At 42.5% G+C, this 22,889-nt stretch overlaps 2 protein-coding genes across 3 annotated transcripts in view; both read left to right on the top strand.

Moving 5' to 3' along the window:
• The first annotated feature begins 2,758 nt into the window (after positions 1-2,758).
• On the top strand, positions 2,759-16,872 carry srl (sarcalumenin). Of its 2 annotated transcripts, XM_003450059.5 has the most exons (7): positions 2,759-2,938; positions 11,035-11,130; positions 11,359-11,454; positions 12,179-12,214; positions 13,171-13,287; positions 13,532-13,765; positions 13,861-16,872. In XM_003450059.5, exons 1-7 carry the CDS (start codon positions 2,881-2,883, stop codon positions 14,670-14,672), a joined length of 1,449 nt encoding a protein of 482 aa, XP_003450107.1. In that variant the 5' UTR covers positions 2,759-2,880; the 3' UTR covers positions 14,673-16,872. The 2 variants fall into 2 exon arrangements, with proteins under 2 accessions (XP_003450107.1, XP_005454949.1); XM_005454892.4 differs by lacking the exon at positions 12,179-12,214.
• A 1,913-nt stretch (positions 16,873-18,785) lies between these two features.
• The window catches only part of LOC100703903 (adenylate cyclase 9), a 42,129-nt gene continuing 38,025 nt past the window's right edge, over positions 18,786-22,889 (top strand). Inside the window, exon 1 of the mRNA XM_003450058.4 lies at positions 18,786-22,368. Within this exon, the coding sequence (XP_003450106.1) occupies positions 20,556-22,368 (1,813 nt within the window). The 5' untranslated portion in view covers positions 18,786-20,555. The remainder of the gene's footprint in view (positions 22,369-22,889) is intronic.

The raw sequence follows: 22,889 nt of genomic DNA, 5'->3' as shown, positions 1-22,889 counted from the left end.
ATGACATATTTAGGGTGAGGAGGAATAAAAGAAGAAGGAATAAAGAAGGAGTGGAGAGGATGGGTAGTGGAGGGAGAGATAAAAATTAAAGAGTTGGACAAAAGATGAAGAAGGAGAAGGCTACACTTGTCCAAGCTTAACTGAAAAAGCATCCAAGTCTTTCTTTTAGGAAAAACTTGAAATGCTTTTTTTCTCTTCAGAGCTCCTGCAGAATTTATCCCATGCTTTAAGGTTTTTCATGACAGCGATCATATCTGAATTCTGATCAAGTATCTTACACCTTCTTCTTCTAAAGTTCTTCATATTTCTCTTTCTGTAATTTCTTTGTCGTCATTCACGTTTTTGTTCATTTCTTCTTCTTTGTCATACACGGCTTGTTACTCGTGATTTGATTCGTCTGCATTCCTTGAGGCATACACTACATGTCTTTGTTTCCATCTGTCGTTGCTTCTCCTCCTGCGTTTCAGTGTTTTCTCTTCTGTACTCTGTTATATAGTCCTTGCAAATGCACATTTTTGCTCACCGTTTCTTGGATACTACACTACATCACTTTGTATATTTTCTCCAAGTTTTACTTCTTTTCCTCAATTTCAATATTTCAAAATATAAAATACTTGCAATCCCCCATATTTTGTCTCAAAGTCTTGGAGAATATGCTGCAACCCTAAAGTCAAAGTCCTGTGCTATTGCTTGTGTGCATAGTGGTTTGAAATTTTTTCAGCTTTTCACTTGCAAAGCAATCAGGAAAACAAAACAAGAGCACATGCAGTAGTTTTACTCACAAGCTCTTGAGTAGCCAGTGGCAAAGCTGGGCAATGTGCTAGTGATGGAAAAATGAAGGAGTGCTGCAGCAGCCGGCAGCAACCAAAAACCCTCTTGAGAGATATCAAGAGACCTCTGCAGACATCTGGGTTCCTCTATGCTCCATCAAAAACTCCAAGGACAGCTCTCTGGTCAATAACTTTAGCCAGCACACACAAATATCTCTCAGTCCACTCAGATTATGAAGCCAATTAAAAAACACTAGAACCACCAAAGTGGGTCATTTTGGCCCTTTGCATTTTAAAAATCACGTAACTCTGTTAAAATAAAAAAACATTGTCTTTTCCTAAAAATTGGATCACAGTATTCATCAAATAGTGAATTTTGGGGTGTGTGGTGTTGAAAAGAAAAAACTAAAATTATTACCACCATACCTAGAACTGTCGAGGGTGTAATGTTGATGTCATAGAAATCAGTGAAAAAGACTGATATGCTGGGTTGCCTTTGGTACTTTAACATAAGCCAAACCTAGCTACGTGTGATTGATAAAAAATACACAGATCAACGATCAATGGTCATGACAATTTGCATATTAATGATCAAGAAACTGACCTCGCAGCCCATTGTTCATCAGTGCTGCTGGTTTCAGTCACTGTGCAAATGTACTTTTTATAAGGTTGGGGAAACCTGCAGTCAGCTGAGACTGAAGAAGTCACCTGGATGAGTGATGAAACATTTCTCCACTGAAAACGCTACGTCCAGACGAACAGAATCAACTTTTTGGGAAACCATAGCCCCCAACCACTCCCTAGCACCAGTGAACTATCTGAGGATTAATGCTGTTTTCCGCTCTAAAATGAACATGCTGTAATGTTTGGACATGCTTCCCGAGTCATTTGGGAAGGGCATGCTTGGGTAAGAAACTTCTGCCATATTTGGGGATTAATTTACAGTGGAGATGTTGATTCCTGAGGAATTGTGAGATTATGTTCGCCACACTACATCTGCCTGAGTGTGATAAAGCAGTAATCCGCCCAGCCTTTAGCTGTGCTAGGGATTCAAGTCTGACTCAGGGGTCCTCATGCTTCCGACATACCCTCTCTGCAGCTCTCTCATCCCCCCACCCCACACTCACACTCACACTCTCTTTTGGTGATTACTTTAACCAATACGGCAGCCAAGTAAGTCTTCCTTACCAGAGTAAGAGTCTGACAGTTCCCTTCAGTGCTTTAAGTGCAGCACATTTAAGCCTACTAAATCTAGAAATTCATGGAGATGAGGTAGTAAAGCTGTTACAGTCGTTTTGTAATTATTTTCTTTTGTTTTAAATTTGATAATGCTTTAGTTAAATAAGAGGAAGACAGTCTCTTTAGACACAGCTGTACTATTCATTCAAACTGCAGCAAATACTCCAGCTCTTGGCTGACACAGTTTTGTTGGTTTAGACAAGCAAACTGCAGTTCCTTAATTAGTGAACTTCCTGGCAGAGGTGCTAGTCTCGTAATTATGGTGTTTTGGTCAGATCATAGCAGAGCAGCACTAATATTTTCCCTGTTTGCAGCTTTTGTGCTGAGCAATGCTAACTAACTAACAGATAAGAGATTCCTGCTGCTCTATTCATCAAGTACTCACCAAGAAAAAGAATGCATAGGTCCCAGTTTGAGCTACTTCATTAACCGGTTAAGTCAGTGCATTTGGCATTTATCCACTATAAGAATGAATTAAAAAAGAAGAATTATATCACTTTATATCTGTGAAAATCTTATTCTCATAAAAAAATGTGGCTATTTCAAGTCTCTGGCATTAATTATGTGATATATATTGTTAGTGAGGAGTTGAGTGAATTTGCTATGGAGGATAGAGCCAACTCTTGTGCACTTATGATGAGGCCTGAGCTGCAGCCTCCCGCTAAAAAAAAAGAAGAAAGAGTCAGCTGCTTGCACATGTAGAGTCCCTGTGGCACGATAGACTTCTGTAACACCTCGAGCACACAGATCTCAGCCCCTCCACCAGCTGGCCATCTCTGTATCCCACCTCTTCTCTCTCTCTGTGCACTTTAACCTTCCTGCCTTGGTATATATAGTCTGTGTGACTATCAGAGTTCTCCTGGCAGCCATCATGAAGGGTGCAGTCTCGATCTGTTTCCTCTCTCTGCTGCTTTTGCAGGCCACAGCAGGTAAGATTCAGAAGCAATTTGGTAAAACATGCTGTTTTAGGTGCGCTGGTGCACCGTGGGCATGAGAAATGTTTGTGTACAAGTACTGCTGATGATTGAAATGGTGATGTGGCATAAGTTTAGAAGCAGGGTTAATGAATGGTTAATAAATGGCACCATATTTGACTGCTCTGTCAGCTTGATACTTCAATGGTTCCTCAAAGATTCAGAGAATGGCCAGAAATGGCCTGTCATATGATTGAAAACAGGCTGTCCTGTAGGTTTTTGTGTCTATTGTAGGGTCAGTTTGGCCACAAATGGCACTGGCTTTTAGAGGCAGAGCACACCACCACCCAAGGATAAGGATAGACAGACAGAAATGTTACCCCAGCCTTTCTTTACCACCAGGCTAAGCTATTTAAATCTGTCCCAGTTTATAGTTAAAAAGCTGGCACGTGTTATAGAATTGTGGATTTACCTGCCTCTTTCTAATGCTCTTCATTATTAAATCAAATATTTCATGGCATACTGGAACAGCTGTCACTTTTCATGTATGAACAAATCGCGTTTGGGCGAGTTTCTGAAGTTCGGGATTATTAAAAGCCATTCGGCCTCCACTGTGGACTGACAGCATGTCAGCTGTCCTAATGCATGGCACCAGCTGATGGAAAGTCTTAGTCTAACCAAGGAGACAGGAACAGCCACGTGGGAGCTTGAATGGACGCTGAGCTTTTTCTGCATGCGCTAATTCGGTCTGTTTGCTTCATTCTTCGGTTTCACCTGCTACAGTCTGAAGAATGACAACCATAACACCAAAACAACATACATCATAACTATATCAAAGGGCACCCATGGAGCTAAATGTCATAGCGAGCTGATCACCCATAACTGCGCCCAGATTACCCATTCTAAAAATGCGGACTGGTCTCTGGGGCTGGACTAGCGCGGGTATTGTTACCCTTGTCTGTCACCCCTGTCCGTCCTTGGGGTGGCGTTCAGCTCCACAGCCGGGACCCAGGCCTCCATATTCCAAGCTGCTGTCAGGTGTCTAAGATTGGATGGGCTCCTGAAACCCAACCCCAAATCCCCCCCTCCCTACAGCTCCTCCCTCCCTCCACTAGACCCTCTACCCTCCCCATCCCTCCTGAATCGTCACCCCTCCCAGTTCCATGCTTCCCTTTAGACACACTGCACAGCTGCTGCACTGTCACAATCACAATTTATTCCCAGCAGTTGGCCTTTTAGGGACATGCATTCTCCAGGCTGGAGGGGCCGGGCCGTGGCTTGCAGCTCAAGCTTTCAAAGAGCCCTTTTTTGCAGGCTCGTGCAGATGTCTTACGGTGGCCCCTGTCTGTGAATATATTCCACAGGCATACTGTGTATTGATTTTTGCTGCAGAGCTAAAAAGGACTTTATGTTGAAATACCCCCAGGGTATGGCAACACTGAGTCATGAACTCTTTTTGTCTCGGTGTGTAATTATGGTGTTTTTGTTTGGTTCAGTCAACTCTCAGGAATTCCACTGAACTCTGCAGGATGGACACGAAGGTGTAACCGCCCTCGAAAGCAATGTGGTGTTAATATGCTATCATTTTATCACAGGCTGCCTAGCATACAGATTTATTAATCCACCAGAAAATCTTATATCTTTTTTTTTGTTTTTTAAATAAATACACCTGAAGGCTGCATCAGGGCTGACATATTACACAGAAACTGATCATGTGAAATCTTATGAAAAAAGCCTGAAGCGGCTGATTGCATGGCCAGCATTGATCGCCTTAGCTGATTGATTGGAGTATCCACATTTTGATATAAAGCAAGAACACCAAATGATGCAAGTCATCTTTTAAGCTTAGATATCACTAGGCTGATGTGCAGGAGTGTGAAGATCTTATAAACCAACAGTGATTTTTTTTTCTCACCTGAGTGTTTCCAGACATTAACATGCAGTCATTAAACAGCTAAAACTTTTCACGAGCTGTGTTTTTGGGGGCGTAAACGAGCTGCTGGAAGTTGCAGGTTTCTTATGTGGATGTGACACTGCTCAGTGTTGGCATGTACTGAAAAACATAGGCTGCTGTAGGCAGAGAATTTTTTGTGTGAATGGCTATGATTGACCATTCAATGACTACAATTGTGTTTATTACATTATAGCAAAATTTTAGGTAAACTGTGAAGAGGCTTAAAATGTCACTTTACAATCTAAAGTACCTTGAGATTGGTAAAATTGTAGTGAATTAAAACAGTCGCTGGTGCAAATGTAGAAAGGTTACTTCTCTAACAGGCAGCGCTCAGAACTTGAGAGTCAGCAAACAGGACAAAAGTGCTATGTGTAGAATATTTCTGTCCACATTAAATAAGCACTAACAGTTCTTCAGCCACTTTGGTCCTTCAGACTATTTCTTCACACTGCCTTGTTTATAGTTGGTGGCAATACTATCCATCCTCACTCGGTAAAAATATCTTTGGCCTCCTCACTTTGCAGAGGGGAGACACTGAAAGTTAAAGGAGCACGGTCTCCATGTGATTCCCCTCTAATGGCACGCAGGACATCCCTAGGCTGGACGTAGTGGAAGGGACACGCCAGTCATACTCGGTGACTTTATTACACACGCTTCCTTAAGACGAGCCCCGCAGCCCCAAGGGCACCTGACGTCCTTTCCTGGCTCTAAAACAGGCGAGCAGGGACTGAGGCATCAGATCAACACTTCAGTGTAAAGCACCTTTGCCCTTGCGCCTTTCTTTGAGCCTGTCCCTACACTTGATGCAACCCCCTCTGTTTGGTGTTGTTTGGTGGCTTGTTCATTATTGTACGACATAGTTAAACGAATGAATGAAAGAAATGAAAAGCAATGACAGTGATAACTACTAAGTAATAAACACTCAGTTCCATTACTTGTTATATTTTCAGAAATTTAATTAGCACGTACAAGGAAAGCCATAAATTTGTAGCACATTTAAATTTACATGCATCATGCTTTTCAATTGGCTAACCTGTGTACTACACAGTCAGTTTGTGGGGTGAGTCTCCAAACTGACTAACAGTCAAAACCTTAAAATAGGCAGCAGTCATTTTGCCACCCCTCCTCTGTCCATCTTCTGACCCATTGTAGGGCTATTTTTGACTGTGTGGGAGTACGAGCTGGAAGCTGTGCCACCTGTTGCCATCTGTGGTATCTTCTCACCACACCCTGCACAGCTCTGCTCTAGCACCTCTGACCCTCACTGAAGGAGGAAACCGGCATTCTTATAGGCTGGCAGCAGGCTTATTTTAACATTCATCTGCTTTGGTTTAAGTATGTTTCCTGCATTTCTGAGATGGGCACTAGTGAGAAAGTAGTTTTGTTTAATTGCATTCATGAATTTTAAATGAGAGCGAAGGCACTTTACAAGCCATTGGTCATGTAAACTTTTTTTCTTTCTCTTTAAATTTGACTCGAATCATTGTCTGTGGATCTTTCTGGTGGAAACCTTCTGCCTTCAGATTAGGGCTGCTTGTGCAGGATAAATCCTTTAACTGGGGTTTCCAGGGCTGCTACCCTCATCATGTTCACTTTAATTCAATTTACTTTGACTGTGCTGTAAGCAGAACATGATCCCGGGGGTTCCACAGTTATACAGATGGTCATTATATACAGGCACATATCAGCACACACACACTCTCCACAAAGTGATTCTTTGCCCTCAATAAACATGAAGCAATAATTTTGAGTGAAATACGGACTGATGTATCTAGAATTAAAGCTTTATTTATTCAAATAATCAGTCATGAAGGAAAATATGCTTGGTATGCATTGAAAGTATAGCAGTCAAGTCAGTTTTATCTGTTCAGATTTTACATTGTACTTATGGAAAAAAATTACATGGAACATTTACATGTAATCAAATTACTTAAAATCAGCATTTTGGGCATAAATATTTTTTGAGTGTTTGGGAAAGACCACAATATATATCAGGATAATCAAAGCATAAATTTAATCCATCTTTAATATATCTTCTTTTGTTAAAAGAAATTAACCTTGTGGGTTAATGTAATTAAGTAGGAAAGTGAAGCATATTTCAGGCTGGTTTCCAATGGCTGATAGGTCATAAGAGATCTCCCTATAATTGCCGCAGTGGCCGGCTTAGATGTTCAACGAGATGTACCGACGCCACCAGAATGTTTCTCCAAACTGTGGCGCGGTTGTGTGGCAACGAGCTCAGCGAGGACAGGGTTCAGCTCCCCTGCCGCCTTCAGGGTTAATTTTGAGCACTGATGCAAGGCCCACTGTCCACGGGCAACATTACCTCTCTGATCTTTGCGAAGCTCTGTCCTAATTAGGGATCGACTGGATTGGAAGGTGTTAACAAGTTCACAGCCGTTAAGGCCCTCTCGAGGAGCTAGCGTTAAAAGACGTGACTCTTCTGAGTGATGAGTCAAGTTACAGAGGCTTTAGCAATCCCTGTAGTACTGCAGTGATGGCGTGTGGAAGACGTGGAAGAGATGGGATCTGGTCATCGACAGCCACTTTAGTCCTCAAGTGGAATCACCCTCTCTGCCCTCTGGTGGGTTTCATCAGAGGGCACATCCCCTCTATTTTGCAATATGATCACATTCTATTCAAAACTTGTAACCTGCTCAGATAACCGGAGCAATGTGGCTCAGATTCAAATGCAACCAAGCGGCCATGGATCACAAACAGATGACATCACTTAGTGGTGTTTCTAAAGGTCACATGAACGAAAGCAGCTTTGCGCAGGTTGTAGTTGTTGTCAGAGCTAAATCCGATTTATTATAAAGTCGTTGTGGAAAAAAGTTGCGGAAGGTTTGATGTAATTTGTCTTATCCGGTGTTTAACATGTGTAGTAATAAACACTTCTTCCCTAAATGCTTGCACTTTTCCAAACTGCCAAACCCAATGTAACAGTGGTCCTTTCGCCTCTATGTGTTTAGTGCATATGTCCACTATATATTATTAAACTTGGCAGAATCAAAAATCAAGAAGTTTATTATATACATTGCAAAACACAGTGGTTACGCTGAGCAATAAAATTTTTACTTTGCAAGTTCCTGACATGCAAATAAATAAAATAAATAAGCAAACTAAACTAAGATAAAAGAATAATGAGCATATAAAAGTAAATAAAATAAAATAAAGTACTGTGTACAAAAGGGTAGAGCGCGGTCAGAACATAAGAAGTTACATGAGTTCACATTACTGCATCTCTGCTTTCATTGTGTTAATCCATTAGAATAAAGACAGGGCACACTTGCCATTAGGAGTTCACACGCAAGAAATATATGTAGTTTTTTATTGTATCGGCTGTTTAAGGAATGCTTTCTGCAGTAAACTGCCTGATAATATGTAGCCACAACATATGGGTTTGCAGTGTTGCTCGTACCCTCATTTTATTCTGGCTACTAACCTTTTGGTTTCTCTTGTTCTTGCATCGTGCCGGCAGAAACATTACACAGGCTTATTTTTAGCAGGTTGACTCGGTGAGAATCAGCACTGTGTCACTGCCGCCACGCAGCAAAGGAGAAACCTTTCGGGTTTCAGTTAAAGCCCCAGAGATTTGTAATTTTGGGGGTCTCTTGTGGTCGTTTATTATTTTTGTATGTGCACATAATGAAATGCTCCAATTGGATTTCTGTGATCAGCAAATGCGGGCTGCATTTTTCATGAATGAGAAACATTTATATTGAACTCATTTCAGTGAAAGAGAGTCAATTTACAAGACTCGAGGCTCATAAATATAAACATAAGTTTGCTCGAGGCTTGTAAACAAACAGGCCTTCAGATGATTTTACTTGTCATTTGATGCAGCGTTGGATTCGGCCAAAGCGACGTGCCATTCTGACGCTTGGCCAGAAACACTAGAAGTCATTCACCACATGGCCGGCTTTACTCCAGGCTATGGCGCAGGATGCTGCAGCAGCACTGCCCTCTGAGGGGGTGATGTTTATCAGATGTTTAAAAGAACATCTGATATGTGACTCTGCTTTGCAGTTTTGGTTTTGGAATTAAGGCATTTTTAAATATTTCTGAAAGAAAGCTTTCTGTTTGAGGGAGCACTGCTGATCAATATGGTCTATGGTGACACCAGAGAGTTGGAGCAACTATAGTTGAGTTTTTCAAAGAATATTTAAGTCACCTTCTGGTTTTTACTCACTCCACCCACAACTTAAAGCCAATCTTGTCATCAACTATTCTCAAAAAGTGTGGCAGTATCTGTGAGAAACGACAGCGCCACTTATTTCACAGTGTATTAGACAATAACAAACTGACTGAGACAACACTGTACATGAAATGATGTGTCTGCAGTTCTAGTCTGGAAGTTTCTTTACCTTCCTAATCGAACACCTCTGCTCTACCCCCAGTCACTTTTTGAGGAGCATTACATAAATGCCAGGACATGATTATTTCTTCACAGACACCAGCTGAGATCAGCGGGTTGTGCCGCCAGCGACTGAAGCAACTTTTCATGCTTTTTCTGATCCTCTGTGCAAGTGGTGTTAGTTTTATATAACTGCAATAAAACTGTGTATTTTTATTGAGAAAGTCAGGTAAAGTGCAGGCGATTATATGAGGTTATATTCATTTTTCTCTGTGCTGCTTAAAACATTTTGAACTTATCAGCGCCAGTAAACTGAATTTGCTGGCAGAAGGTATGCATGTAATTGGTTTAAGAACAACATCAATATTCTGTGCTTTCCACAGCCTAATTTTCAACTGAATGACTGCAGTTAATAATTCAACAGGTGCTCCTATATCAGAATCAATCTTCCAGACTCTTAAATACCATTAAAATTCTTTAACAGTTCTGTTAAGGGGGGTGTCTGGTAGCTTGGACGCTCAGACCCATAAGCTCCCAGGGCATGGAAGTGTGAACCAGGAAGACTTCCCAATTGCCGCTATATATATCTTGTGGCAGGTTGGCGTGTGGGAGGCGTTGTGGAGGGGGGTCTGTACTGAGGCCTGGGCACACAAGGACAGGCCTCACAGCCTGATGAGTCTGTGATTGGTGGATAAATATAGATGAGAAAAGACAGAGGATTGCACACCGTTGTCTCATGTATATTATTGTTGGGAACACTCAGTCCGGCTTTGAGTTCTCCTCCTCGTCTGTTACGAAACCGGGGAAGTCCCTCTCTCTGTCAGTCTGCCTTATCTTTGCTGTTGTTATATAGCCCGTGCTGATGCCAAACACATGTCTTTGTTTATTTTCAGCATTTGCTTTCTAAATTAAGACCTGATTGTACTAACAGCTGTGATCTAAGTAATCCGACATGTTCAAAAGTGGACATGACTGGTGAGCAAATATTTTCTCTTGGTCATTCTTTCTGTCTTACACACACACACACACACACACACACACACACACACACACACACACACACACACACACTCATACACACACATGAAACAAGCTTATATCTCAGTTAAAATGTGTATATTGACATGCACAACCTACATCTGAATGTAAATGCTAACTTAGCAACTATATTCCATTTAAAGGGGGGTTGGTTAGAACGTTAATACGTTAGATGGGCTACTATTTAGTTCACTTAACCAACAGTTGGTGTATCAGTTGAGAGCTTCTGCTACATCAAAAAATATTTGCCCTCAATGTATAATCATGCGAAAATGTAATCTAAAAGGGAATATTTAGATACTAATAACCTAATAACTACAAATCGAAAGTGTTTAGTTGGTGGATTGTGCAGGGGGAGTTTAGGTGCTATAATTTCCAAACTTGACTTGTTAAAATCTGAAAATACAGCAAAAATCATTGAATAGCTGATTTTTCTTTTCTTTTTTTAGTTTTCTTCCATATAATGCCTTTATACAAGGCTCATATTAAAACATTTTATTTATTTGCATCCACTACAAAATCAGTCAAGTCTTTGTCTTCACTGATCTTTGGTCAGACATACCATCATGTAATAGCAAAGCTTTAATAAACATGGCATGGCACCTGTCAACAAACCCAGTGTGTGCTTCTTTATTAAACTGCCGTTGAACAAATCAGACCTCCCATTTTATTTTCTTAAAAGATCAAGCTGGCCATTTAAGGCATACGCTGAGGTCTTGAAACAAACTGAATTTGCTGTTGATGTTTGTGATGTTTCTGCAGAAGAAGAAGAAGATGTTACCTCCGTCCTTAGAGACAGATCTCACATCGATGAGACGCTGCGGCTTGCAATGGAGGAAAAAGCAGGAGACTATGCAGGTGAGGATCGAAGGTGAAAGAGGCATGTTAAGAATCTGACCGCTTTAATTTTCTTCATTTTTTTCCACTTGATTTCCCTTTAACACTTTTGGAGGAGCAAACTAAATATGACAAGTCAATAGGATTTTTATGCTATTTAAAAAAAACAGTGTATCCAAAGAGAACACTGTTTACCTTATTCACCTTACTAACATCCTTTTGATCATTTCTGGTCTCCTTTTCCTTCAGCGGCTCTGGAGAGGTTGCGGAAGATCTACCATACGTCCATCAAGCCGATGGAGCAGGCCTACAAGTACAACGAATTGAGGCAGCACGAGATCTCAGGTATCGCCGAGCTCACCGGCTGCAGCTTCACTTTGCTTCACTTTCTCCTGTTGGTGTGGAGTTTTCTGTTTGAGTTGCTTTAGTGACTGATTTGTTCACTTGTTTGCAAAAAACACAACATCTTTACACCTCCAACTGATGCATTAACAGCAAGATGTTACCTGTACACTCTTTTTTATATCGGGTTTAAGGGTGGGATTGTTTATCAAAGTAAGAAGGGTAGTGTCTTTTTTTACCCCTTCTGTTACACATTGCACTGTGCCCTGTTTCTTTACAGTGGACTCAACACTCCAAGCTGTACACTGAACTGCCCAAAAAACCCCACTTTCCTACAATGAAATAAAGTTATCGCCCTCTTGTGGCTTTTCAGGCCTGCATGCAAAAAAAAAAAAATCAACCTGTATTTTCAATGCATATGTGCGTTTTAAAGATGGGAGTAAATCCCCACCTCCCCCAATCACCTGACTACACGGGCATGTCCTCCATCTGTTTACAGACATGTTTGACACTTCGCAGGTCAAATATGGGATTAGACTCCAGCCTGGATCTCCCACCTGTTTATGTACATTTTTACTTTATCCCTCCATGTTGCTTGTGGAAACATCACTCCCTCACTGAGCTTTCCTCCACCTCCTGTTTCCCTTCACTTCTCTATACTCCACCCTCTCCTGTCTTCCACTCGTCCCCATCCCCTCCACTCCCTCTTCCACCCCTCATCTAACAGCCTACCCGGGAAGAACCCTGGGGGACTCAGCCACAGGTGGGTGTGGCCAGAGCTTACCTGTGCATGGCAGTGCCTGCAGTGCTCGGCCCTTTCCTTTCAACCCCTCATTTGTCGTCATACATTTGCCCTGAGTGGGTTGCAAAATTTCAAGCATGTTTCACTTTGGACGACACTCGATATGACCGAGGTGCAGTGAAAAGTGATCCATGTGTGAAAGCTTCATTTTATGGAGAGTGAATAAAAAGAGAAGTAAAAATGCTCTTAACATACTTTAAGTGTGTTAGTGCTTAAACTGCACATTATTTAAACTTTTTATTAAGAGACTTACCATTACTTTGTAAAAACAAATATAATATATTTATATAAATGGGGTTGCATGTGCAGCTTTGGTTTTAACAAAGGATACAGAGGTTTGAGGAGGGGACACTGGTGGGAAAGGGTGGTCAGTGTTCAGCTAGGAGTGAACTGGTTTACTTTTTCACTTTATTTTTTAATATTATTATTTTTTATCATTTTTTTAATCATTTTTAGTGATGCTTAATGTCTGTTTTTTTGTTTATTCTTTCTCCTTTCCCTTTTCAGTCAGTTGCATTGTAGTACATTGCACCCAGCCACCCAAACACCATGTCCACTCACAACAGCTACGAGACACACAGCTTGCGCTAGACCCGTCGAGTCTCTTTGTCAGAGTATAAAACTTTATCGTGTGTCATGAGATTATGGCTGCTGCATTTTAATGAATTTCCTTTATGCTATTAAACACCCTAACAGCTTTACAACTTGTTTCTGTCCTTCCTTCTTAAGTCTTGTAAAATATGCCATGTGCTCTGGATTGGGAGTGCTGTTCAGATGTGCTCTTCAGGGAAAAAAATAAATAGATAAATATGCAGGGAGACCTTTTGGATAGATGGTTGGTTAGATGACTGGCTAGATGATGATTTCACCACACTGCTGATAATTTAATCAGTGTTGTTTCTTCTTGCCCTAAACAGATGGAGAGATTACCTCCAAGCCCATGGTGCTATTCCTGGGACCGTGGAGTGTAGGAAAGTCCTCCATGATCAATTACCTCCTGGGCTTGCATGACAGCCCCTACCAGCTCTACACAGGTACCATAAATATTTATTTATTATTTTGTAAATTAGCAGTAAATAACGTTAAGTTCTGAAATCCAGCGCTGATGGAAAAAAAGGCAAGGTCAAAAGTGCAGTTGTTGCTAAATCTACGTCAGATGGGGAGTTGACTGGAGAACTGGGTGCTTTACATCTTACTGAGGTTCAGTGTGTTTTCCCATCTGCTTCTCCTCCGTGATGCTAATCTCTTCTTCTCTTCCTCTGTGATGTCCTTCTGCAGGAGCTGAGCCTACTACCTCTGAATTTACAGTTATTATGCACGGGGAAAAGATCCGCTCTGTTGAGGGTATCGTTATGGCGGCTGACAGCTCGCGCTCCTTCTCTCCCCTGGAGAAGTTTGGCCAAAACTTTCTGGAAAAGCTGATTGGTATTGAGATGCCCCACAAGCTTTTGGAGCGTGTGACGTTCGTCGACACACCGGGAATTATTGAGAACCGGAAACAGCAGGAAAGAGGTAAACTCAAGAAGCTCACCCTCAGTTTTCAACTTTCAGATACCACAAATCAGCTGTGTATAGCTCATTATGACTTGTGCTTTTCTCCCATCTAGGCTATCCTTTCAATGATGTCTGTCAGTGGTTCATTGACCGTGCTGACCTGATCTTTGTCGTGTTTGACCCCACCAAGCTGGACGTTGGTCTGGAGCTAGAGATGCTCTTCAGGCAGTTGAAGGGTCGTGAGTCACAGATTCGCATCATCCTGAACAAGGCTGACAACCTGGCCACCCAGGACTTAATGAGAGTTTACGGAGCGCTCTTCTGGAGCTTAGCTCCCCTCATCAATGTCACTGAGCCTCCCCGTGTCTATGTCAGTTCCTTCTGGCCATATGAGTATGCACCTGACACCAGCCGGGAGCTCTTCAAGCGGGAGGAGATCTCTCTTCTGGAGGATCTCAACCAGGTGATCGAAAACCGCATGGAGAATAAGATTGCCTTCATCCGCCAGCACGGTATCCGTGTACGCATCCACGGCTTGCTGGTAGACCGCTACGTCCAGACCTTTAAAGAGAAGATGAGCTTCTTCAGTGATCCCGAGTTAGTCTTCCAGGAGATTGTAGATGACCCAGACAAGTTTTACATTTTCAAATCCATCCTAGCCAAGACCAACGTCAGCAAATTTGACCTGCCCAACCGCGACGCTTACCGTGACTTCTTTGGCATCAACCCTATCACCAACTTCAAGCCTCTGTCAGCTCAGTGCTCCTACATCGGAGGCTGCCTGCTTGATAAGATTGAGAAGGCAATCACCACTGAGTTGCCTGCCCTTCTGAGCAGCATTAACTCTGGCAAGCAGCCTGGCCTGTCCTCCTGCGAGGCCACCGGCTGTGGCGAGAAGCCAAAGAATCGTTACCGAAAGAACTGAGGAACACAAAATACTCTAAAGGTAGAAAGGAGAAGGTGAAGAGAAAGGGTCTGGTCGATGCCAACCCTGCTTTTTGTCAGAACGCTTGTATCACTAATGGAGACAGAGGCGAGAAGATGCAATTTTTTTTTCCTTTTTTTAAGGGGAGGTGCATTTAAGGTCCGTAGGATTGAAAGAGATAGCGGGAGGGAGGGGTCATCGATAAAGGCAGCTTAAGGATACAAGTGCTGAAGAAATGAGAACATGCCTCTCTCCCTTGCACAACCACTCTGGACTGTCTGGGACTTTGGGATTGGGAAATCAATGATGTGAATAAAAGAGGAAATGGGAAAGATTAAATGAGAACGAATAAAAAGTTTAAATCCTGAACAAAAAAAAGTCAAATACCAGCTCCCTTGTATGTGAATAAAGGAAAAAAGTGGAAACAGAAATGTGTGTTGGACAACTTGTGAGAATTGCATTGCAGCAGGTTAATTCCACACGCTTCAGGAAGCTGTTTTTGAAGTAGCCCCTTGTGTGGGTGCCATGCAGAGCTAGACATCCAAACCTTTGCTTTTGAATTAGATTAACACTGCATGTTCGAAATTACAGGAGGTGCATGTATTTTCCCTCTGACACAAGCAAAAGTCCCTTGTGTTACTGACACCTGCAACACATGTGGCCGTTTCTTTGTTTTGGTTATTTTTCATCATAATTTTGTATGCTCGCCAGTCTTGGTTGTTGACAACCTCTGAGAACAGCAGGGGTCAGGGATCAAAGGTCAGAGTCTTCAGTGCAGAGTGGGTGTGTTCACTCTGCTTGTAACTGTTGTTACTCTTTTTTTGTGTTTGTTGTTTTTGTTTGAGTCTATAAATTTGCTTTCAGCAGGATTTAAATGCTGCGTAGGGTTTATTTTCCCCTCAGTGATAAGCTTCTCAGCCTTTTCTTTTAAGTGATCATATAAAAATAACATATGAATGAGGGTTTCAAATGATTTATTCTGCCAATTATTCTGCAGGTTAGAAAGATATTTGCCATTTTTTTCTGTATAAATAGCCAAATGGCCAGTTGAGTAAGCTATATATATATGTATAAATATATATATATATATATACATATACACACACACACATATATATTCTCTGCTGCAAAATTTTGAAAATTGCTGCCAAAGTGTGGTCGATCTTTGCAGATTTCCCAGCTTGCAAAAAAAAAGAAAAGAAAAAAAATGTGAGATAGAGGTAAAGGAGAAGTGGAGGACTGATGAGTTGACCCCTGACCTCTATGGAGAGAAGGAAAGCAGAAGGTAGCTTTTACCGCAAATTCCTGTGTACTGTGCCTCAATAAATGTCCTAAACACACTTGGACAGTCTGGGCATTGAACAATGGATATTTCGCTTGTTGGCTTCAGCTTTGTGGAGTCTCTGCACACCCTAGCATGTTATTTCTTTTTCTTTGGCTTTATAAGTTGTAAAAGACAAAAGATCAAATGTGTTAGGGTTAGCAGCTTCTGACAGAGCCAGGCTCGTTGCTTCCAGTATTGGTGCTGATCTGATTCAGTATATTTTTCCAAATTTTTCCAAGAATGCTTCGTACACAAAGTCCTAAATCGTAAAGAACAGGTAGGTGGTTCTAAGCTAACCCCCCCAAAATAAAGTTGACTCATGGCCAAGTGCACTTCCTGTTTCCTCCACGTGTCCTAACGTGTCACTAACACCCCTGCTGCTTTTCCCAACTAAACTCTGAAGCATGATGCAAAAGAATATAGCAAACATAACCTCCAAATAAGCTTAACTTTGAATAACTTTTCAGTTTGAGTGTGAGTGCTGCACAGGGTGTTTAGTATGTTTACACTGCAGATTCAGAACATGCCCACTAGAGAGAGCTGTGTAAAAAGAGGAAAGAAAATGCAGACCACTGGCAAAAGTTTATAGTGGGATTGATCGCTCAGGCTTTGTAACATTAGGTGGTTGCATTTCTTTTTTGTGTACTTGAGTGTAATTTATCTTCATTTACCTGTGAATTAGATATTGAATGGATGTGCATCCCATTAAAGTAGTTGTTGATTCACTTTTTTTTCCTTTTTTAAAAAAATTTAAGTTCATCTTGGCCTAATTTTTGCAAGCTTGACCATCAAGAATAAAGATTTCTGATGGACCAAGCAGTGAAACTTTGTGGTTATTCAAATAAAATGATCAATCTTTGGACTCAAACAAGAAAATTTGCTGAGATTACATCTTGCGCTTGCTTATTTCCTGTTTCCCCATCTTGTCTCCATACAATTCTCTCTATAACCTCTCACTCTGTTCCTTTTGTCTCTCTTACACCAACATCTGAACAGATCCGATCTCCCACTTTTTGAAAGCATGCTTTTTGTATTCCAGAGCTGCAATGCACCAGCATTTTGTCGTGACTGTGGGAGTGAGGGGGGGCATATATGTGAGTGTGTCTGTGGATGTGTGTGTGTGATGTAAATTGCCTCAAGTTTTGACATGTGCACCAAAATCCCCCTTTATACAGTGATATGAACCCACGTGAGCTTCTCTGTGAGTGAACTCCAACTCTTCTGCGAGCATTAGTTGAGATATTCTCAGAAGATTAAAAATGATACAGTCATTTATGAATAAATCAACAGAATCCCAGCTCACCACTTTAAAATCACAGTAAATCTTCTTATTCTCCTAATTAAAGACAGAGTTTTGTTTGTTCCCGTGCACGCAGGTGGAATGCAAGAAGGTAGCGCGGTTCCCTCTGGGGGTGCTTTCAAAAAACAGCGAAGCTCCTTGCTGACTACAGAGGCCAGCTGCTTAATATTTCTGTCAGGCTGCTGAATAAATAAATAATAGAACATTAAACCTGCAGGTTCTTCATTCAGTTTGGCTGCACACTCTGTAGCCTTCATTTTGCATAGTCTGCCTTAAATGAAGTATTCAGAATTAGATATCAGTGCTCCTATTCTGCTGTTTATTTGAAGATACTCTGTATATATCCAGGTGTCTTCTAATGAAGACTTCTTCTACTCTCATCTTAGAGTAAATGTTGTGTCCTTAAATGATAAAGTGATGTTTATTCTATTCTTTTCAATGGTATAGAGCAACAGAAAAGAGAGGAGGGTAGGGGGCTTTGTTCACGAACTGAACATATGGAGTTTCGCTGAGTGCCATTAGAAACATACATCCCCACCCTTCCCTAAAATGCGTGCTCGCTACCTTTCACTCTATTGCTTTTTATCAAGTGCGTGCACGTTCCTGCACTGTAGCCCTCCCCTCCCCTCACTCAACCCCTCTTTTCGTCTACTCTGCTCGCAGCGTCAAGTCGATGGTGACCATCAAAACGGAAGAAGAGAGAGGGATTTTCAAAATAGGAGATCGTTTAAAGTAGATTCTTTTAGCGTGTCTAGAGTGAAGCTCCAAATTGGTTGACAACAAGAGCCTCTAAGGAAACAGTCTCTAGGTATGGAAGCTCGTTTCCGCCAAAAATAAATAATAAATAAATACTAATAACAGGAACAAGAAGAAGAAATAAATAAATTAAAACAAGTTTAACATAAAACATAAATTTGAAAGATGCCACTTATAGGTAGAAATTTGCGTTTTGCAGTATTATCTTAAACTTACAACTTACTAGATCAAACTTATGAGAAAATAACTTAAGAATTTGTTTTATAAACTCTAAATTCTAACATTATAACCTGGAATTTTTACTTATTTCTTGTCTTTTCTTTCTTTCTTTCTTTCTTTTTTTTGTTCAAGCTAAAAGAAAGTTTTTGAAACTTTTGGATGATGGAAGTAATTTTATTTAAACACACAAAATAAATCAAACAAACAACAACAACAACAACAAAATCCCCGAAAGAAAATAAAAGGTCTAAATGATTACGGTTTTACTTAAGAACCACAAATTTGTTTGCTGAAGCTTTCTTTTGTAGTTTCATGCTAACAGAGTATTTTAAGGTGACCGTACGAAAGGTTGTTGTAGAAAGAATGTGTTATATTGACCATGTAATACATGCTAATACATGACTTATTATGGCTCTGTGCCTTTTTAAAAAGAAATTAAAAAAAAGGCATATTTGGGTTTTTATTTTGAAAGAAAAGAGGGGACGTGATATGGTATTTATTCTGGCGTCACTTTCTTTCTTTCTCCCTCTTACACACACACAAACACACGCTTCTCTCGGCTGGACGGCTGGAAGCGCACAGAGACAGAAGATGGTGGCGGCTGCTGCTGCCACCGTGTTGCCCGCCTCGCCTGGATTGCGCGCACAGCGTTTTCGCGCACGTGTAGACGCCGGTGCGGCACACAAATTGTGATCAGATAACCCGGTAATAGGACAATTCTATCTCTCACTGTAGACGGCACAAGGGATGGAAAGGCAGGACGGTGCAGCAGCAGCCCTAATCTAGCCTATCATGTGAATCTTGAATCACCTGGAGGTATGACGATATTCTTTGTATCCTGCCCAATTAATCAAAGTGGCCGTATGAAGGCAGCGCTGTGCTTTAACCTGTGGGACTGTGCTATTGGGGGGAGTGGAGAGGAGGTGGAGACCTTTTAATTAGCCCGACTTTCTCCGGGGCTTTCGTCGTCTGGCGATTACAGGGGGGACCAAGCTGTCGTGGGCAAACTTTACTTCATATACCAGGAAGGACTGGACTTCACGCAGTCTGCTCCAGGGGTCTGTTTGTCTTCGCAGATTTCCGTTTGAGACACCACACAGCCGGGCATGGTGAGGATATTAAGACAATCTGGATATTTTCCTTCTTGGGGCGGACTGACGATGAATTGGCCACAGTTTGGATGTGAATACCAAAGCAGCGCTAATAAAACACTGATTTAAGACTGGCTGGACTATAGCCTTGAGAGGCGCGCGTATCTGTGGAGTGCTCATTGCCGTCTGTGCTCTTGCAATAACGCCGAATAGTTCATTCGCATCGCATCTCGCTCCTGCAGAACTCCGTGCACAAAATATCTGCCGAGTTCGGAGACGCAGTGACGGTGGAGACTCTGGAGTGGAAAGCCAGGCGAGGACGGGGCGCCGTCCATGAGTGTGTTGGCGATTAGGCCCTGCGGCAAAGAGCGTGGGGGTATAAAAATAAAAACTCAAGCGGCATGATCCCTGTATCCGGTGTTGACCTACGCCTTAATTTTAACCGCTGACCTTTTGGGTCGACACGGCAAACGGCAAAAGCTCGAGCCACTGCGTCTGACTGGCCCTGGATGAAGTTTTGCTCAGTCATGTAAACTTCACATGGTTTAGTTCACTTGACATCGACGTGTATGGAAGTAGAAGCGTGGGTAACTGAGTGGATAAGCGGAATTGGACACGCACCAGCAATGAAAGCGGGCTGAACAAACACACTGAGTACAGAACAACTTCACAGAATTGAATCTGTTTTTTTTTTTTTTAGACACATTTTGAGAGCACCTTAAAAATAATTTATCCTCTCAGTCCTATTTGTGTGTGTATTTTTCAGCATTTTCCTGTACTCACAGTATTGTGTAATTCTGTCCATTTGGCCAAATAGTTTCCAATGAGTGAAGCAAAGAGCTGGCTGCCTCGGCAGAGCAGGCACTGGGTGAACCTTGCAGTTTCAAGTGCATCGAGTCAAAACAGCCGGGAATGTAGAGGAATGCAGGGACTGACGTCAAGAGTGGCAGAAATGAACTACTCAGAAACTGTGGATGGTCTGCTGGTGTTTCTGCAGCCAGAGCACAGAGTGTGATTTTTCTCTCAAACTTTTTTCCCCATCGCTTTTTTTTTCAATTTTAAAGATTGAACAATACTGTGTTGCCGCAACTTTTTGCCTTACTTCATTTGTGTCTCCTGAGAAATAACTGTGCCTTCTACCTAGCTTTTTTTTTTTTGTAATTTTTTTTCTTTTTGATAGATTAGAAGAAAACATGGCATCCCCCCAGCATCAGCAACTGTTGCCTCACAACACAGAAGTGAGCTGTGACTCAAGTGGAGATGGAGGCGTCTCTGTGAGAATTGGCAGTAGTGTCAAACACAAGCACGGAGGCGGGCCGCTTGGTTCAATCGGGGGAGGCTTCATTGGCGGAGCCAAGCACTGCAAGTACAGCATTTCCTCTAGCTGTAGCTCTGGGGAGTCCGGATTGAGGAGGCCGGTGGTCAAGAGTTTTCGCTCTCACAAAAAGATGCCACAGCTTTTTGAGAGATCTGCCGGCCATTTCTGGGACCCAAAGTTTGACTCTTCTATCCTGGAGGAGGCCTGTAGAGAACGGTGTTTCCCTCAGACCCAGAGGCGCTTCCGTTTTGTGCTTTTTTACCTCCTAGCAGCTGCTTTACTCTGGGGATTTTACTTTGCTGCCAACCCTTCTCGCTGTGATAGGGTTGCTTTTCTCGTCCCCACTGCTTCCTTCCTCCTTTTCTGCTTCCTCCTCTTCCTTTTAACGTTTACCAAACTGTACTCTCGCTGCTACAACCAAGCATCGCTGCTGCTCATCCTCGTAACCTTCATACTGACCCTGGCCCCCCAGATTCAGACATCTGGTTTCAAGGACCCTGAGACTCCAGCACCTACACTTGATGTGGAAGAATTCAGTGGAATAGGGCCCACATACAACATGTCATATGAAACACTTGTGGGAGATAGCAACTGGTGTCCCTGTCTTTCTCCTGTAGGCACCTTCTCCCTTTGCATTGAGGTTCTTCTGTTGCTATATAGCGTCCTTCACGTTCGTCTCTATGCCTCTGTCCTCCTCGGATTTCTCTACTCCATCTTTTTTGAGAGTTTGGGCTGGCTGCAACTGACTCAGGTAGGCGAGAAGTGGAGCTTAGCTGCCCCATCAGATTGGGATACTCTAAGGTGGTTGGGCCCAGCAAAAGCCTTGCTTCATCTCTGCGCTCATGCCATCGGTATGCACCTGTTCATCATGTCTGAGGTGCGATCGCGGAGCACCTTCCTCAAGGTCGGACAAGCTATCATGCACGGCAAAGACCTGGAAGTGGAGAAAGCCTTGAAGGAACGAATGATCCACTCTGTTATGCCCCGAATCGTGGCTGATGAGCTCATGAAGCAGGGCGATGACGACATAGGTGATCATTCCGTTAAACGTTACTCCACCAGCGGGGCTGCTGCTGCCATCTCCAGCCCTAAAAACAATAAACGCAAGAAAACCTCCATCCCCCGAGGCCAGATCATCTTCAGGCCCTTCAACATGAAACGGATGGAGCCTGTCAGCATCCTTTTTGCAGACATCGTGGGCTTCACCAAAATGTCTGCCAACAAATCTGCTCATGCCCTCGTTGGACTTCTTAATGACTTGTTCGGACGATTTGATAGACTTTGTGAGCTCACCGGCTGTGAAAAGATCAGCACTCTAGGAGACTGTTACTACTGTGTGGCCGGGTGTCCCGAGCCCAGACCAGATCATGCCTATTGCTGCGTGGAGATGGGCCTGGGCATGATTCAGGCTATTGAACAGTTCTGCCAGGAGAAGAGGGAGATGGTGAACATGAGGGTGGGAGTCCACACTGGGACCGTACTGTGCGGCATCCTGGGCATGAAGCGCTTCAAGTTCGACGTTTGGTCAAACGATGTCAACCTGGCCAACCTGATGGAGCAACTAGGCGTTGCTGGGAAGGTCCACCTATCTCACGCCACTGCCAAATTCCTGGATGATCGCTACCAGCATGAGGACGCACAGGTCATGGAGAGAATAGGACAGAGTGTGGTGGCTGACCAGCTCAAAGGTAAGTGAGAATAAATGATCAGTGAAAAACATTTGTTGCTTCTCGATCTGCTTTATTGTAGATTGGCTGTCGGTTCATCGGCATTAAAGTCGATGTGTTCTAATACTTTTACCCTGCCCACAGAGGAAATGTGTGCTCATGCCAGCATATTACTATTTTACCCTCCAGGTGAATCAAAGCACTTGTGAGGAAGCATTTGCATCGGTCAAGGTCAGAACAGAGTTTAAGCATCATGTATAATACCTGATGGGCTGGCAGGGCTTTGAGTGTGTGATCTGTGCCCTCTGTGGCACTGGTACTATGTGACTCTATCACAGACAGACGCCATCTTCTTTCCCATCGTTCCCTCCACCGTGTCTCTACCCGCTCTTTGTTCTCTTCTTCAATTACATTGCCTTCCAGACGTCCTCAGTGTGCTGCGTTCCCGTTACCTTGCCCTGAACCTCTGGGATTGCTTTACAACTTAATGCAACTGTCACCTTTTCTAAAAGAGATTTGCCTGCAGCTATATCCTCAGCCCT

Source organism: Oreochromis niloticus, linkage group LG4, assembly GCF_001858045.2.
Source record: "Oreochromis niloticus isolate F11D_XX linkage group LG4, O_niloticus_UMD_NMBU, whole genome shotgun sequence".
NCBI classification, from domain to species: Eukaryota; Metazoa; Chordata; class Actinopteri; order Cichliformes; family Cichlidae; genus Oreochromis; species Oreochromis niloticus.
Note: the sequence above shows the minus strand (reverse complement) of the source record. Positions and strands in the feature narration are given on the sequence as shown.